The 15,564-nt window shown below is 43.3% G+C and overlaps 1 protein-coding gene across 1 annotated transcript in view; it reads left to right on the forward strand.

The window, feature by feature from the left end:
• Nucleotides 1-15,564, forward strand: part of LOC119427465 (golgin subfamily B member 1) — a gene marked incomplete in the record, with an annotated part of 127,811 nt that overhangs the window by 71,194 nt on the left and 41,053 nt on the right. Inside the window, 5 exon segments of the mRNA XM_037695091.1 lie at nt 3,739-4,890; nt 6,448-6,906; nt 7,666-7,950; nt 8,761-9,794; nt 10,506-14,454. Of these exon segments, the coding sequence (XP_037551019.1) occupies nt 3,739-4,890; nt 6,448-6,906; nt 7,666-7,950; nt 8,761-9,794; nt 10,506-14,454 (6,879 nt within the window).

The following is a 15,564-nucleotide window of genomic DNA, read 5'->3' on the forward strand; positions in this document are numbered from 1 at the left end:
TACGTAACTCAGAATTGAACCAAGGAGCCAGTTTCCTCTGATTGATTGCTTTCTTTTTCAGTGGAGCAATTTTATCAAGTGAAGTTTGCATTGAAGTTGTAAGATGATCAACTAGATGATCTAAGTCTCTGTTCTCTGATGCATTACTCTGCAAGACAGAGGAAACAATGATGGAAGAGATTGTTTAAATTTGGTTACAGCATTTTCTGTTAAGCACCTGCTGAGATTAAATTTACTCTCAGTGACTGTGTAGTCATTTAATGTAAACTCAAAGGTTATTAAAAAATGGTCAGACAGAATAGGATTTTGAGGAACTATTACCAAGTCCTTAATCTCTACACCATAGGTCAGAACTAAATCAAGAGTGTGATGATAAGAATGAGTAGATGTGCGGACGTTTTGGGTAAAACCAAATGAGTCTATTAAATTATTAAAGGCTATGCTTAAACTATCACTCTCAACATCCACATGAATATTGAAATCACCCATTATGATGATTTTATCAGTATTTAATAATAAGTCTGTTAATAATTCTGAGAATTCAGACAAAACTGAGAGTAAGAACCTGGTGGACGATATATAACAACTAGTAAAAGTGGCTTTTCTGATTTCCATTTTGGATGAGAAAGACTGAGGGACAGCGATTCAAAAGAATCATAACTAATAACTGGTTTGGCATTAATCAATAATCTTGACTGAAAAATAGAAGCTACTCCTCCACCTCGGCCAGTTGTTCTAGGAACATGAAAATTTAAATAATTAACAGGAGTGGATTCATTTATACTAACAAAATCCTCCTGTTGTAGCCAAGTTTCTATCAGACAGAATAAATCAATATGATGATCAGTTATCAGTTCATTAACTAACAGGGATTTAGAGGAAAGAGATCTAATGTTCATTAATCCACATTTAATGATTTTATGATTTTGCTCTGGTAAAGTAACTGTGTTTATTTTAATCAGATTTTTATGGTTTATATTTTTAGAGCTGATTTTTGGTTTATTTAATTTGAGCCGTGGGCGAGTTGACACTGTTTCAATGGGGGTGTGGGTGGGTAACAGAGGAGAAGCAGCAGAGAGGTGTGGAGGACTACAACTCTGCTTCCTGGACTGGACCCTGGGTTGTCAATAATTTGGGGATAAAGAAAATCAGCCATATTTCTAGAAAGAAGAGCAGCTCTGTCCAAAGTGGGATGGATGCCATCTCTCCGCATCAGAACAGTTTTTCCCCAGAAAGAACTCCAGTTATCTATGTAGCCCACGTCATTGTCAGAACACCACCTGGACACCCATCGGTTAAACGACGACATACGGCTAAACATGTCATCGCTGGTCAGGTTGGGGAGGGGGCCGGAGAAAACTACAGAGTCCGACATGGTTTTTAGCAAAGTCACACACCGAAGCAACATAAATTTTAGTGACCTCCGATTGGCGTAACCGGGTGTCATTATCGCCGACGTGAATAACAATCTTACCATTTTTAGCCTTAGCCTTAGTCAGCAGTTTCAGATAAGATTCTATGTCGCCCGCTCTGGCCCCCGGAATGCATTTGACTATGGCCGCTGGAGTCCCTAAAGCCACGTTTCAGACTATGGAGCTGCCAATAACCAGAGTCTGCTTCTCAGCAGGTGTGTCACTGAGCGAGGAAAATCTATTAGAAACGTGAACGGGTTGGTGGTGAACTGGGGGCTTAGCCTTAGCACTACTCTTGCTCAGGACCGTCACCCAGCCGGCCTGGGGTCCCGGCTGCTCGGGGTTTGCTGGAGGACCGCTAACGGGAGCTAACCTCTGTGGTTCCACGCTGTCTAAGGGGACCTGGCAAGCTAGTAGTTTTTCTACAGTGCGGAGCCGAGCTTCCAGTTCAGACAGCCTCTGCTCCAAAGCTACCATAAGACCACATTTGTTACATGTATCATTACCACTAAAGGAGGCAGAGGAGTAACTAAACATCTGACACACGGAACAAGAGAAAACAGAGAAAGCAGGGAGAGAAGCAGCAGCCATGCTAAGCTAACGCTAGCAGGAGCTAGCAGAGCCAAATCCACCAATAAAAACCGAGAAGTGTTGAAAGATAAGAGGTGTTTTAAGCACTATCCAACAGTAGAGAAACAACTGTACTAAGAGTGTTTGTGAACTAGAATGAAAAACTGTGCAAAAGACGGATAAATCCAGAAAACAGAGACGACTCGGGCAAACAATTCACTCGAGCTACTGACAGACAAACAGGAAATGACACAATACGTCACACCACAAGGAGGCAGCCAAGGCCTGTATGTATATATATATATATATCGTTTAATAAAAGATTATTGTTATATTCATTATTATATATACGCAAAGAATCTAGGGGCGCACTTGAGTCAAATGTTAAAGAACAATACCAATGTGTCTACAAGTGCTCACTGATGACGAACAATAAATCTGGTGCAGATCGGATGATGTATCACTGCACTATAACTTTAGGAATAATGTAGGTGTCGCTATGGAGGCTATTGGCCACTTATCATGGATACCTGTTCAAGGGGTGGATAATGATCGATCATAGTGATGTTGGTACACCTCGGCTGAAATCTGTGCAATTTCGAGCCAAACGTATTGCAACGGCGTCACTTTTTAATTCGCCACGCCACCACACCCACATCCTCCAGCAAAAACGGTTTGCGCTTTAAAGCAAGTCAGACCATCTTATCTGTATTTTAAGACAGGATCATCCTGATTAGGTGAAGGGTGTCAAAGAGGGAGCATTCCAAGTAAAACCAGATTCACACTGAGCTATAACTGTAGGAATAATGTAGGTGGAACAGCATGGGTGTTAAGGCTCCAGTATACTCGCACAGAACTTTTTCAGCGCTGACTCGATGCGCACTGTCTGCAGAGGGTTGAGACTTCATACTCGAGCGTCCACTCTGCATACTAGCTCCGCAGGCAAGGGGCGTTTATCTTCCGGACAAATTGAGGTCATCGGTTGGTCATTTGCTGACACGCCTACTGGATTGATTGACAGGTTGCAAAAAAAAAGCGAGAACCGGCAGCTCCAGCCGCAGCGTTGTTCTGTGTTTATATGTTGTTCATTAAAAAGTTCAACAAAAAAAATTTAAAAACAGGGAGCGCTGGCCCTGCAGCCCACACATCAGACCAGCCCACGAGGAAATCTCCAGACCCTCTAGCAGCCATGCTGGACCTGATTTTAATTCGCTCGTGACAAATTCCTTAATTTCTCACAATTTCAGTCATGGCGTCAACGGAGGAGGAAGAAGAGATCGCTTGCCTCTTGGAAAAAAATCACAAGACCATTAAACCAGATCAGGGATGAAGAAGGGAAATTTAATACATTTGTGTCGCATACAAAACAGTCCGTCGCCGGGCAGTTTATTGTGCGACACTGAGTGCACGTACGCTGTCATAAAAATTGAGCTTTGCACAGACATGCCCTGCGGGTGTCCGCTTCAACTCTAATACGGTACGCATGGACCTCTGCGGATTGACGTACGCACGAGTATGCTTGAGGCTTTAATATAGCTCTGCTGAACTGACACCCCTAGTTACATTCATTTACAGCACCTCCTATAGGAGATAATCAATCAACCTTTATTTATACAGGTAAATCCCATTGAGCCTCCCTTATCCCATTGAGATAAGGTAGGTTAGCGGATAAAACTTATTTACACTCCCATGATAACAAGTGCAATCTGAAAACTGATTTGCTTGGTGTTTCATTATGGTTTTTGTTTCATTGCAGGCACAAAAGCAAGATGTCTCCATTGTAATGTTGCAAACTGAGCTTGATCAGACAAACGAGGAGCTGGACAAGCTAAACACCTCTCAACTGGAGGAGCGGGCCCAACTTATTCATGACCTTCAAAGCTGTGAACGGGAAATTGATAGTCTGAAAGATGCTCTGTTGGAAAAGGACAAAGAGATCTTGAGCCTGACTAACAACTTGTCTGAGCATGCAGAGCACGTCACGATTTTGAAGCAGGAGCTCAAACTGAAAGAGGAGAGCCTTATCCAGGTTGAAAAAGCTCTGAGTAAGGCTGAGCAGAAGGCCATGATCATCAGAGACTCCCAGGACTCAGACCAGCAAGTCTTGAACAACAAAGTCTCTGAGCTGGTTGAGAAGCTAAAAGACTCTGAGGTAGAGCTAGAAACAGCTAAAAAGGAGAGTCAATCTAAAGCAGCTGAGGTGGAACAGCTGATACAGCAGGCCGAAGATGACAAGAAAACTATCCGAGATCTTCGAAGAACAATCCAGAAAGTTACCTCAAATCATCGTAATCATCTTTCTGAATGTGAAACCCACATCGTTTCGCTGAAGGAACAGCTAGCACTTTCTGCTCAGAAGGTTCACGAGTCAGAAGGACTTTTGATCAATGAGAAACTACAGCAGGAGACTTACGAAAAAGAGCTGAAATCCTTCAAGGAGGAGCAAAACAAACTTTTAACTCGAGTAGAAAAATACAACAATGAAGTTCAGACGTTGTCTAGAAGACTTGAGGAGCAAATAAAAGAGAAGCTGGAAGCCGTAGCATTGCTGGAAAACCAACTACAGGCAGCCAATCAAAAGATGGTGGATGGGAGGCAGGAGTTCAATGAAGAACTGAAAGTTCGGAGTTCAGAGAATGAGAAGTTGGTCGGTGAACTTCGGAGCAAGTCTGAAGGTATCTCCAAATTGGAGAACAATTTAAAAATCACAGAGACAGATAAGCAGAACCTTGAAGACAAACTTAAAGATGTAAACGAGGAGCTGGAGCTGCTGAAACATCAAGTGACTCAGCTCAGTGATGAAGTCACGTCTGCTCTTCAACTGAACAGCAGCCTGGAAGGTCAGGTCCACCTCCTTACTGAGCACAAAGAGAAGCTTCAGCTGGAAGCCACAGAACTTGCTGCTCAGGTAGATTCTTTGCAGGCAAACATATATTTTCATGAGCTGCAGCTTTCTGAAAAGAACAAAACTATTCAAGGGCTACAGACAGAAAAAGAAAATCTAAATCGAGTTATTGAGCAAAGCACACTCTCGAGTTCAGAAGTGCTGCTTAAAAAAACAAATGAATGTTGTCGTCTCAACCAAATGCTCAGTGAAAAAGAAGAGGAAACGATTCAACTGAAAGAACGAGTGCAGAACTTGAGTTCTCAGGTCAAACGCCTGCAGCTCGACGTCACAGAAAAAGAGCAAACCGGCAAAGATTTTCAGGCTACAGTCGAAGCCTGTCACCTTCAGCAAACACAGCTGGAGGAAACTTTAGCTTCGCTTCGAGAACAGAAATCCAATTTGAAAGCATTGTTGATGGAGAAGGACTTGATGTTGAAACAAAAAGAAGAAGAGAACCAAAGTTTGCAGAGGGAAATCACACGACAGGAAAATAATAAATCTGAGCTTCAAACTGAAACTGAATCACTTAAAAAAGAAGTTTCATGTCTGAGGCAGCAACTTCAAGAAATGGAAGGAACATGTCAAATTTACAAAGATGAACTGAACAAGAGGAACGGGGCCATGAATGCTCTGAATGACCAAATCAGAACGCTGGGAAAGAACACCAAAATGTTTGAGTGCGAGGCCGAGGTGAGAAAAACAGAGCTGGATCGTTTAAATGCCACAATCCAGGCTCTCACAGAGGACAAGCAGCAGCTTCATGCTGCCTGTGAGTCTGGACAAAAGGACCTTTCTGAGCACCTTCAGAGGGTGTCGGAGCTTACCGAACGTCTCACCGCACTGGTGGAGCAGAATTCCTGTTTTAGTGTTCAGATCGGCGTTCTGACCCACGAAAAGCAAAGCTTACAGGAAGAATTAGCCGGGAACAATAAATTACTTTCTGAACTAACAGCTGAGAGAAGTTTATTCCAAAAAGAAGCTTCCAGGCTTGAAATTCTGACCTTAGACAATCAGAGAGAAATTAATGTTTTGTTGAAGGACAAAGGCGAGCTAAACAAGCTCCTCCAGGAAAGTGAACACTCCAATTCAACACGTCTGCTGCAGTTGAAGGATGAATGCACGCATCTGTCTAAAACGTTGACAGAGAAGGAAGAACAACGCCACAGTTTACAAGAGCAAGTCAGTCAGCTCAGCGTGTCCCTGAACGACACTGAGAAAATGGTTTCTGAGCAACGATCGCAGCTGGAGGCTCAGCAGAACCAACTGCTGCAACTTCAGGATGCAATATCAGCGTTTCAGGAGCAAGTTTCAGTTCTGAATTCTGCTCTGATGGAGAAAGACTTGATGCTTCAGCAAAAAGCAGAGGAGTGTGATATTTATCAGCAGGAGCTCCTGCAACAGAAAGACCTCGCTTCAAAGATACAAGCTGAGGTCGAGTTGCTCAGACAAGAAATCTCTGAGACAAAACAGCAGCTTGAGCAAAAAGAATTGACTTTAGAAGAAATTACAAATGATTTTCAGGGTCATAAATATGAGCTGGATAAACGAAATGAGTCTGTTCTTTCGCTCAACCGTCAGCTCGGGACCATGGAGGAGAACACTGCAGAGATGGAAGCTGAGATTACACGTTTAAAGGATTCTGTGCAGAAAGTCACCTCAGAGAACTGTCAGCTGATGCAGGAGGAGCAGCACAGAAAGGCAGAAGTTGTCCAACTCAAAGACACCATTCAGGCCCTGAAGGATCAGAATCTGAGCCTGAAACATGAACTTCAGAAAACTGTGAGTGAGCAGTCCGAATCTCAAGAGCTCATCATCAGGCTCAGAGCAGAGCTTTCCAATAAACTCGGTGAACTCGAAGCGGTGCATTCAGGTACTGAAAAGACAACGTCGATCATGCAGGAAAAAGATGACAACTTGAGAAAACAGGAGAGATCGATCCATCAGCTTGACATTCGAATCACTGAGCAGGAGAAGCTGCTGAAACGGAGCAACGACGACAACATCAGCTTACAAAGACAGGTTTCAGAGCTTGAAAACGTAAACCGTGAACTCAGAGGTCAAGATGATGGTTTAACGTCAGAGTCGAGCACGCCGAAGAGCACGATGGAGAAAAAAGAGCAGTCCAGCTTTGAATTTCAACATTGTTCTACTGCTGCTGTTGAAAATCTCTCCTTATGTCTGCAAGCTAAAGAAACTGAATGCAACAGCTTGAAAGAAAAACTTTCTCATCTTGAGGAATCTGTTTCGAAGCTCAACAACTCCATCCAAGTGCAGGTTTGTGGAGTGGAAAGTGTCAAAAACACTTTGGAGTGTAAAGATGCTGAGCTTCTGGAGCAATCCAAATCTCTGGTAGATCTCCAGAGACAAGCAGACGAAGCGGCACTCTTTAAAGCTAAGCTGGTGGCGAGCACAGAGTTGGTGTCCCAGCTACAGAGTCGGGTTCAGTCACTGTCCGTTGAGTCAGAAACGTTGAACAGGTCAGCAGACGAGACTCAAAGTGCCTTCAGCAACCTGCAGAAACAACATGCAGCTAGCTTAGAGGAGTTACAAGTTGTCCAAAAGCACTTATCTGAGAAAACTGAGCAAATTTCTAATCTTAACGCACAATTAGATGAACAACAGATGGCCACAACTGTGATGGAAACACTGAGGAATCAGTTATCTTTGGCCAGAGATGAACTGGAAACAAAAAAAGCCTTACTTTCCTGCCTTTCAAAGGAAAAGGACAACATTTTAGCATCTCATCAAGAACGTGTAAGTCAGCTGACTGTTGAGATAGAACGACTTAAATCCCAGCATCTGCACGTCGTAGCACAAATGAACGCACTGATGGAAAACCACGAGCAGCGAGAAATGGCTCTTCATGCAATAAACAATCAGTACGCCTCCCAGGCTAAACAGGCATCCCAGGTGCTTTCAGAGCTGCAGACACTCAAAGAGCAGAACAACATTCTGAATGAGAAGATTCATTTGTCGACAGAGGAAATCGCACGTTTACAGGGAGAAGTTAGAAGAGTGGTGGCAGAGAAGGAGGAGCAGGAGAAGTGGATGGAGTCCGACAAGCAGAGTCTTCAAACTGAGGTTAGTACCAAAGACCAAGAAGTGTCCCAGCTGAAAGAAAACATTCAAAAGCTAGAGCAACTCCTGCAGGACTCTGAGAGAGAGTGGCTGTTGGTTTTAGAGAGGGAGGAGCAGAAGAGGAATCTCCTCGTAGAACAGATACAAAACATTGAAGAAGAAATCAGGTCTAAAGATGTTAAACTTAACGTTTTAAAACAAGACTTGAACAGTTTGCAAGATAAACTAGTCGAGGCTTCTGCTGCAGTTAGACAGGGCTCTGATCAGCTGAGCACAAAGGAGTTAGAAGCGTCAGCATCCAGAGTCCAACTTGAACGGGTTTTAGCATCTGTTCAGGAAAAAGACGACGAGAATCGAAACCTACAGCAGGTTTTAACGTCTGTAGTAGCTGAGCTCCAATCACTTGTAATGAGAAAAGAAGGTGCGGGGAAAGATCCGTTGGAGAGATCTACTTTAAATAAAGACAAATCATATTTTCAGAAGTTAATAACGCAGGTAGAAGAACGTCATCAGGCAGAGATGGACATTTTAAAAAGCGATTTGAATAGAAGTATGGCACAGCTTCAGAAAGAGAAAGATGAAGAGAAGGGTCGGGTTGCTCTCCTGCAGGAAGCTGTAGAAAATTTACAAGATCAGCTTAAAGCCCAAGTTGAGAAAGTGAGAGAAGCGTCTGTTGAAAATGTGTCGCTGCACGCTGAACTGAGAGCAAAAGAAAAACAAATAAACTGTTTGAGCGTTCAAGTAGGTCAGCAAAAGGAACTACTCTCTGGACTTAGTCAGCAGTTAAAGGACAGATACACTTCTGTGGCCCAGATGGAGGAGTCGGCCTCGAATGAAAGAGTGAAACTCATGGAGGACAATAGTTCTCTGGCAGCACAGTTAGAAAACTCGGAGCAAGCTCTCCAAGCATCAGCAAGGAAGCTGGAGGAGATTTCTCAACAGTTTGAAGAACAACGTTTACAGTCCCAACAGGAAGTCAAAAACTTGCAGAACGAGCTCACCATTTTATCCAAAGAAAAGGAAACCGTGAAGAAGAAGCTTCATGCTGCTCTTGTTGTGAGGAAAGATCTGCTGAAAAGGATTGATGGATACGAGAAGCAGAAAGAAGAAATAAGCAACACTTCGGTTCTGCAAGAAGAGTTGCGTGTAGTAAGAAACCAAGCTGAAGCTGCAGCACAAGCACATGAAGAAAAACTTTCTCTTCTGGAGAAGAAGATTCTTCAGAACGAAGCGGAGAGTAAAAGTCTTGTGGAACAACTCCAGTCGGAAAAACAAACAATGCAGTGTAGCTTGACTGAGAAAGAAGTGCGTTTGTGTGAAACATTTAAATCAATCGACGATACGAATATAGTCATGGAACAGCTGCAGTCCAGAGCTGCAAACAGGGAAAAAGAGTTTGAGCAGGACAGGAACAATCTATTGCAGAAATTAGAGCAGCTTCAAGATGAGATCAAGATGCTTCATGACAAGCTGAAGGACAAATCCACTGCCAGTGTTGTGGATTTAGAGAACGAGTTGACACAAATCAAGTCAGAAAAAGCAACGCTGCAGAATAAAGCCCAGGCTGCCCTCCTGGCACGCAAAGAGACGCTGAAGAAAGCTCAAGAAAATGAGAAGAAACTGACTCAAGAGCTGTCGGAGCTACACGACGAACACACGGCTCTGCTGGAGCGACACCATCAGCAGAGAAATGAGCTGAAAACTGCTTGCTTAAACCTCGACAAGAAGCTCACTGAGCTGGATGACCTCCGTAAAGCTTCGACAACTTACCTGGAGGACCTGAACTCTTTAAGACGGCTTGTTGAAGAGAAGGACAAAGCTCTGCAGGACATAAAGATGTCTTTGCAGTCGGAACTAGAATTCGTTAAATCCAAATTTGAGAATATTTCCCTTGAAACGGCCATTAAAGACCAGGCTTTAAGCGCATTCGAACAGAGAGAAACATCTTTGAAATTAACTCTGCTCAGTGTACAGGAAGATCTGGAGAAAGCTCAAACACAAGCTTTGGAAAAAGATGTTGCTCTACAGCCCAATCTGACTGTCCATCAGACAGCACTGGAAGAACAAAAGCAAAGATTCATGGAAGAGAGGGATACTCTTCTGAAGCAACGTGATCGGCTCAAAGCAGAACTCGAGGCTTCACAGTCCAATTATTTAACCCTCCAAAGGATGCTCTCAGAAACACAGGAGCAACTTAGTGAGAACAAAGATGTTTCAGCCGAGCGACTCGAGAAGACTCATCCTTTAAAGCATGAAAATGAAAATTCAAACAGTGAACTCCAAGATGAAAGAACTACGCTAAGACAGCCACTAATGACATCCAAAACATTAAGTAAAATTCAAGAGGAGAGAATGAAAGATGGTGCCAACAACTCTGAAATGAAGCTAAAGGAAGGAGACAACTTTATGTCTGAAAAAGACCAATTGCTTGCTTCACTTGAGCTCCGGTTGCAGCAGCAAACTAGAATGCATGAAATTACCATTGAAAAGATGAGAACAGAAGCTGAAGTGCTGCAGAAATCTCAAGAGCAGGATAACCAAAGACAAATTCTCACCAGGAAACTTCAAGCTGCTTTAGTTTCCAGGAAGGAACTTCTGAAGGAAAACTTGTTGCTGAAGGAAGAAATTCAACGGCTGTCCGCTCAAGAAGAAGCCAACGAAGCCAGGTGTTCAGAGCTGAAATCATCTGTGCTGAAGCTGAAACAACAAAACCTGGACCTTGAAAGTTCTGCCTCGTCTTATATTAAAGACAGAGACAGATCAGACTCTGAGGTGGAGCGCATCCTCTACGAGAACCGCAGCCTCTCTGCAGCCTGTGACAGCTTGAAGCTAACCATCGAGAACATCACTCAACAGAAACAAGACTTCTCCTGCCAACTCAAGTCACTTAAAGACTCTCAAATGGAGGAGCTGTCCAAGTGGAAGTCTGAGCATTCAGAGCTGAAACAGAAGCATGAGTCTCTGTTGCAGGCTCACAGAAACATAAGCACTGAGACAAACAAGATGAGGCAGCTTTTAGAAGAAGCCAAAGAAGAGTGTCAGGATGCTCACAGGAAAATCTACCACCACGAGAGTCAGACGGAGCGCTGGCAAAAGCAAGCTCAAGAACTGCAGAAAGAAAACGACAGAATTAAAGAGAGGACAGACAAGTTTACCAAAGAGAAAGGGCAAAGAATCGAGGAGCTTGAGGGAGAAAATCAGAAACTTCAGAAGGAACTTGCTGAACTGGATGAAAAACACAAACTGGAAATGTGTAAGCTAAGCAACAAAAATCAGCTTCTGGAAGAAGATATGTGTCAACTCAGAGACTCGTCAGAGGAGCTCAGGGTGAAACTTACCGAGATGCAGCTAGGAAACAGCCAACTAGCAAAAAAGCTAGAAGCGGCCATCTGTTTGTTGGAAGAGAAGCGCTCAGAGTCCAACACATGCACAAACAACGTGCAGTTTAAACTTGATGAAGCTCTCAGTTTGAATAATTCATTGACTGCTCATATCGAAGTCCAAAAAACAGAAATCCGTGCACAGCTCGACATAAACCATCTGTTACAAAAAGAGAAGTCAGATCTCTGTAAAAGAATAGAGACAATGCAGACTAATCATGACCTGCAGCTGGGTGAGAAGGACAATGCCATCAAAGAGCTGAAAGACATTAATACTAAGCACTGCCAGGAGACCGTCGTTCTGAACGAGAAAGTGAGGATCCTGGAGGACGACAAGTCGCTTCTGCAGGAGGAGCTTGAGAACACTCGGGAGATTTCAGAGACAAGTAAAAGTGAAAACCAACATTTGGAAACGGTGATCCTGGAGAATTCTAAGAGAATCGATGAGCTGACCGAGTCTGTGAGCGTTCTGCAGAGCCAGAAGTTGCAGATGACTGCTCAGCTCGCGGCGAGCGAAGAAACAAACAGTCGATTCAGGCGAGAAAAGGAACAGGAACAGCTCAAGTTAGTCCAAGAGTTAGAGGAGAAACTCAAAGCTGTTCAAAGAGGCAACAACGACTCCAAGAATGTGACAAAAGAGCTTCAAGAGCTGCTGAAAGAGAAACACCAGGAGATAAACCAGCTCCAACAAAACTGTATCAGATACCAGGAGGTGATTTTAGATCTGGAAGGTGCTTTGAAGAGCTCGCAGTCAGTCTGTGGATTTTTAAAAGAAGAAAAGAGGAAAGGCTTGGACAAGCTGTCTGCATTGGAGGAGAGCAATAAACAAGCTGAGCGCGAGTTGATCACACTCAGAAAACTCCACCGGGAGGCTGAGGAGAACGTCAAGAGCTTAGAGTCTGAAAGAAACCAGCTGCAGCAGCACAAAGACCCAGAGGAAACAAAATCATCCCAAAGCATCGACGAACCACAAACACACATACAGAATCAGTTACAGCAACGAATAGATGAACTCGAGGATGTGAAGGAAGAAGAAAGTCAAAGACTGAACGACTTGATGAAGCAGCTGGACACCAAAGACCTCCAGATAAACACTCTGAAGAGAACAGCCGAGACCAGCGAAGCCAAACTTTCTGCTTTGACTTCAGTTCCACACGGGGCAGATGCCTCCAGACTCTGGGATGATTTATACCAAAAGAGCCTGAACAAGAAGGACAAGCAGCTCCTGGAACAAGGCTCCATGATCACCAGTGTTCTGGAGAACATGAGGAAGACAAACAAGGAGCTAAATGAACTGCAGACGGCTAAATCAAGACTTGAAAAGACTCTGAGCGATTACTGTGTGGCTGCCTCTGCACATCAGAGACAGATGTTTATCGTGAGTGTAACCAACGCTGAGCTGAGCGAAAATGCAGAAGTCATGGCTGTGAAGGTAAAGGAACTTAACACAGAAGTGGAACGACTAGAACAAGGAAAGAACACTCTTAATCGACAGCTCGCTGAAAAAGAAGACAGGATTTCCCAACTGCAGCATCACTATGAACAGATGGTGAAGGTGAACTCGGATACAGAAGCCCAGCTGCTTCTTTTACGCACTCAATGTGACAAAATTCAAGCAGACTTCGAGAAGCAGGAGGGAATTTCTATTCAACTCAAAACGCTTCTTCACAGCAAAGATGCTGAGATCTCCTCCCTGCTCTCCAGCAAAGATGGTCAGATTTCTGAGTATCTGGAGCAGCTCCACGCTAATTATCGAAGCCAGGCATCTGTTTACGAGGACAGGCTCATGTCTTTAAGTCACCAGCGGGAAAAAGCTGACACGAAAGCAAGAGCCCTTATGGCTGAAGTCAAAAGTCTGCAAATTCAGGTGGACACGTCTGTTCGGGACAAGGAGCAGATTGAGGCTAAAGTGGAATTGTTTAAGAACACAATAACATCCTTACAGAGCGAACGGGAACGGCTAACGTCTGATTACAGAACACTGGAAGCAAAGAGTCAGTCAGGCTCAACGGAGGTTTCCACTGATGGGAATAGTGGTGCAAATATAGGCTTTAAACATGAAATCAGGAAACTTCTACATCAAATGGATGACCTGAACTCTGAGAACGCCATGCTCAGAGCCCAGCTGTTGCGCTACAGAGAGGATCTAAACCAGGTGCTGTCCCTCAAAGACAACCAGCTGAAGGTGCTGCTTAGGAAGCAGCAGGATGTGATCAGGAACCTGGAAAACCAAAAGATTGCAGCAGAAAAACAACTCAGAGATGTTCATCTGGAACTCCAAGAGAAAAACGAAGGGAATTTACAGGACACTGTTGCAGCCAAAGCAGCTGAATGTCATGACCTCCAGCAGAAGCTTCTCTCACATAAAGCTTCAGCTGATGAGCTTAAGGAAAAACTGCAGCTGCTGGAAAGTGAGACTGACAAAAAATTGTCCAAAGCTAAGGACAAATATGATAATGAACGGGATGTGTTTGAATGCAACGCTGAGCTGATGATGACAAACTGGCAAGAGGAGGCGGATCAAAAGCTGGTGGAGCTCACAAAAGAGCTACTCAGCTTGAAGCAACAGTTAGCCGAGGCGAAATCCCAAAACAAAGACACGAAGGCTCAAAACGAATCTTTGTGCAAAGCCATGGCTGCTTTACAAAATGACCGAGACCATCTCATAGAAGACTTCAAGATTCTCCGGAGCAGATTTGATGAGGAGCTTCAGCAGACTCGGGCGGCTTTGAACAAGGCGGAGCACAGTCTGCAGGACACATCTTCAGACCTAAACGTACTTGCTAAGGAGAGGGATCTACTTCTTCATCAACTAAAAGCTCTTAAGAGCAAAGATGCACAGGCAGAGCTGAGCAAGCTGATGGATGAACTCTTCAAGGCACTGACAGAGAAGGATAAGGAGCTGAAACAGGTGGTTCTGGAAAATATCACCTACAGCGAGCAGCTGTCTTCCTTCTCCAGATCCATGGCCAGTCTGCAGAATGACCGGGACCTGCTGATGGATGAGCTGGCTGTGGCCAAAAAAGTGACTGAATCCAGACAAGGACCGATTCCAGAGACCATTCTTACCCTGAACATGGAAAACAAAGGAGCTGTCGGAGACCTCAAAGGTCAGAAAGACGGGCAGGTAAGTTGCGTCATTAGCTTAATTTGGGTTGACCTGTTAATTTCTTCTCTTCTGTTGTGGTCGTTTTGGGCTGGTTTTTTACAAACAGCATGTAGGCAGATGTTTTGTTTGGCTGCAAATGTATTGGTGTCTGTATGTTTTCTGTTCAGTCTATTATACTCTGGAGTATAAACCACTACTTTTATCACTGGCTTTGAACCCCGCAGCTGTGACTAATACATGGATTTTTTATTTTATTTTATTTTATTTTTTTTGGAGGGGCTAATGAGCTTCCTGCCACCAAAAACATTTAGCTTCGTTACACCCAGACGCTCCCATAGCTGCCCAATATGTGTCTCTCTTGGGGTGTGGGTCTTTGTGACTTTTTTTACTGTTTAACGTACAGACAAAGTGTTCACTCCTCCCCTCTCCATTTCATTGGTCCGACTGTGACCTGTTTAGTAATTTCATTGGTCAGATTTTTTTTAAACCTTTATTTATACAATCATTACGTAGTATATTATTTAGTAAATATAGTCTCATCAATAAACGTCTCTCTTCGGGTGGTGTCCTTGTTACTCAATGAGACTAACTCATTGGTTCAATGTGGTTGACTGCTGGTCACATGGCGTCAGGGAGGGATTATGGTTCAAATTTAAGTTCATTGTTATTAATTTCTGTTAGCTGTTTATCAATGTTCTTTTAGTAATTAGTCTGTTCTTGTTAGTTTATGTGTTCATTATGTGTTAGTTTGTGTTCATCATGTGTTAGTTTGTGTTCATTATGTGTTAGTTTGTGTTCATCATGTGTTAGTTTGTGTTCATTATGTGTTAGTTTGTGTTAATCATGTGTTAGTTTGTGTTCATCATGTGTTAGTTTGTGTTCATCATGGGTTAGTTTGTGTTCATTATGTGTTGCTTTATGTTCATTATGTGTTAGTTTATGTTCGTTATGTGTTAGTGTTCGTTATGTGTTAGTTTATGTTCATTAAGTGTTAGTTTATGTTCATTAAGTGTTAGTTTATGTTCATTATGTGTTAGTTTATGTTCATTATGTGTTAGTTTGTGTTCATTATGTGTTAGTTTGTGTTCATTATGTTAGTTTGTGTTCATTATGTGTTAGTTTGTGTTC

Source organism: Nematolebias whitei, chromosome 2, assembly GCF_014905685.2.
Source record: "Nematolebias whitei isolate Nwh7 chromosome 2, NemWhi1, whole genome shotgun sequence".
NCBI lineage: Eukaryota > Metazoa > Chordata > Actinopteri > Cyprinodontiformes > Rivulidae > Nematolebias > Nematolebias whitei.